We start from the raw sequence: 1,992 nt of genomic DNA, 5'->3' as shown, positions 1-1,992 counted from the left end.
GAATACCACCAATAAGACAGCTTCGGGAAACCAGTAGTGGTTGGTGCTGAGGGACGCTTACCAACCCCCATCGTGAAAGTCCCAACAACTAAGTGCAAAATGGCAAGCACACATGGTGTCTATGTGACAGGGAAGCTAGATGGCCAAAGGTGCAACTTTGGCATAGATTCTGCATCTCAGCAAACCCTTGTGAGTATCCAGGTGCTGGATCACGAAGGAGTACCTGAAGCTGTACAGAAGCTAAGATCTACAAGATCGTGGGGACCAGTGTGGGTAACTATTGAGCTCATGGGCATAAAGGACAGACAGAAAGTATACTTGGCTAACATTGAAGACCAATGCATATTAGGATTCGATCTTCTTCTTTTTTTTCTATCCCACTTCTGACACAAATTTGTTACGACTCCGATCGTTAGTTAATTTTCCGTAAAAATTCTTTTCGAAGAAACTTTAGCGATACAAGTCCTTTCTTAAATAAAACTGGTTTATTCTTTCTGAATACAACTTTGCAATACACTTAATTTCCACAGTCGTGCTATAACAAACGCTATAATTCACAACGAACGACTCACGTGCTCGACTCAACAATATGTCTCTCTCTGTCCGCAATTCAATTACATTGTTGCCGTCAGTACTTACCGGTTTATATATACAAGACTACCGCATATCTAGTAGCCTCTCGAGATTTCAGGTAAGGGACGTGAACGTTCGAGAAGCGCATGACGTGTTACTAGCGTCACGTGACCTCCGCTGTCTTAACAATATTAATGTAGCATGCTTTATACAACCTACCTAAGATTGTTCTCTTTTCAATGTATGTTAAGATATCTTTCGCATACTTAGACCAAACTTTGGCTCTGTGTAAGGCAATTTCAACACCATCTGTAAACCTCATGATCCTGGTGTCTACTTCTTGAGGTGTCAATGACGAGAGCACTGTAATAAAAGGAAAATCAAGACAATGATAATGTTTAAATTAAGCAGGGTTAGTAAAATGAAAAACACTGGAAACAAATACAACTAAAATCTTAGTCACACTAACCTCACCAGTTCTCTTAAATTATAAATAAAATTAACAGTAATCTTACTAGCTCTTTTGAGGTATGAACATCATTAACAATACTAGAAACACATCCTTTTAGTCACAGTAACCTCTCTCATAAAGTATTTGTAAGGTTAGCAGTACTGGAGACAAATACAAGTTTAAAGCTAGCCATAGTAATGTTATAAACTCTCTTGAGGCAACAGTATAGTTAAAGATATTGAGACCATATACATTTAACCCTAATAGTTTCAGTAACCCCACTAGCTCCTTTGAGACATAATTACACTGACAAAAATAAACATCAATACAACTAACTACATTAAACTCATCAGCTATCTTGAGATGCAAGTACTGTTAATTACAATGAGAAGCTGGTACACGAAATACAAGTTAGTACCGATGAATAGTGGTACGGTTATCATGCAATACTGAGATAGAAGACAAAACTCAACCCAAAACTAAACTCATTAGTTCTCTTGGGGTAACAGTATCGTTAAAAATGTTGAGAAACCGATACAAAAACCTTCCTAGTCAAAGAAAATAACCAGTTTTCATATTTTTAAATCAGATTACCATTATTAAAGATACTGTTGCTTGCTTACTGGGCCGGTATATACTGTACTACATTCGTACTACTTTATAGTACAATATATCTAACCTACTGTATATAAAAGCCAGTGTGCGTCACGTCACGCTTGATTTCTCGAAATAGGAGTCATAAAAGTCAAAATACATTTATCCAGATAGAAAAGTTCGATTAGTGTCTGAACATTACAATTTTAGTGACGGGGTGCAAGGGGGCTGTGAGGGGGATGGGTTCCGTGAAGTCAGTGATCTGCTCACCACGGGTATCGAAACACGGATTCCAGCGTTGTAAGTCCGCAGACATACCGCTGTGCCACGGGGGGAGGGCGTGAAACAATATAAGTGTAATGAGTGTAGGTATA

At 38.5% G+C, this 1,992-nt stretch overlaps 1 protein-coding gene across 6 annotated transcripts in view; it reads right to left on the bottom strand.

Annotated features, from left to right (window-relative positions):
• LOC106463634 (rho GTPase-activating protein 45-like) overlaps positions 1–1,992 on the bottom strand; it is a 116,788-nt gene that overhangs the window by 52,062 nt on the left and 62,734 nt on the right. For all 6 annotated transcript variants that reach the window (XM_022391175.1, XM_013923683.2, XM_013923684.2 and 3 more), the window contains one exon: positions 793–936. In XM_022391175.1, coding sequence (XP_022246883.1) covers positions 793–936 — 144 coding nt within the window. The remainder of the gene's footprint in view (positions 1–792; positions 937–1,992) is intronic.

The sequence above is a fragment of the Limulus polyphemus genome, unplaced genomic scaffold, assembly GCF_000517525.1.
Source record: "Limulus polyphemus unplaced genomic scaffold, Limulus_polyphemus-2.1.2 Scaffold1450, whole genome shotgun sequence".
In the NCBI taxonomy this organism is placed as follows: Eukaryota; Metazoa; Arthropoda; class Merostomata; order Xiphosura; family Limulidae; genus Limulus; species Limulus polyphemus.
Note: the sequence above shows the minus strand (reverse complement) of the source record. Positions and strands in the feature narration are given on the sequence as shown.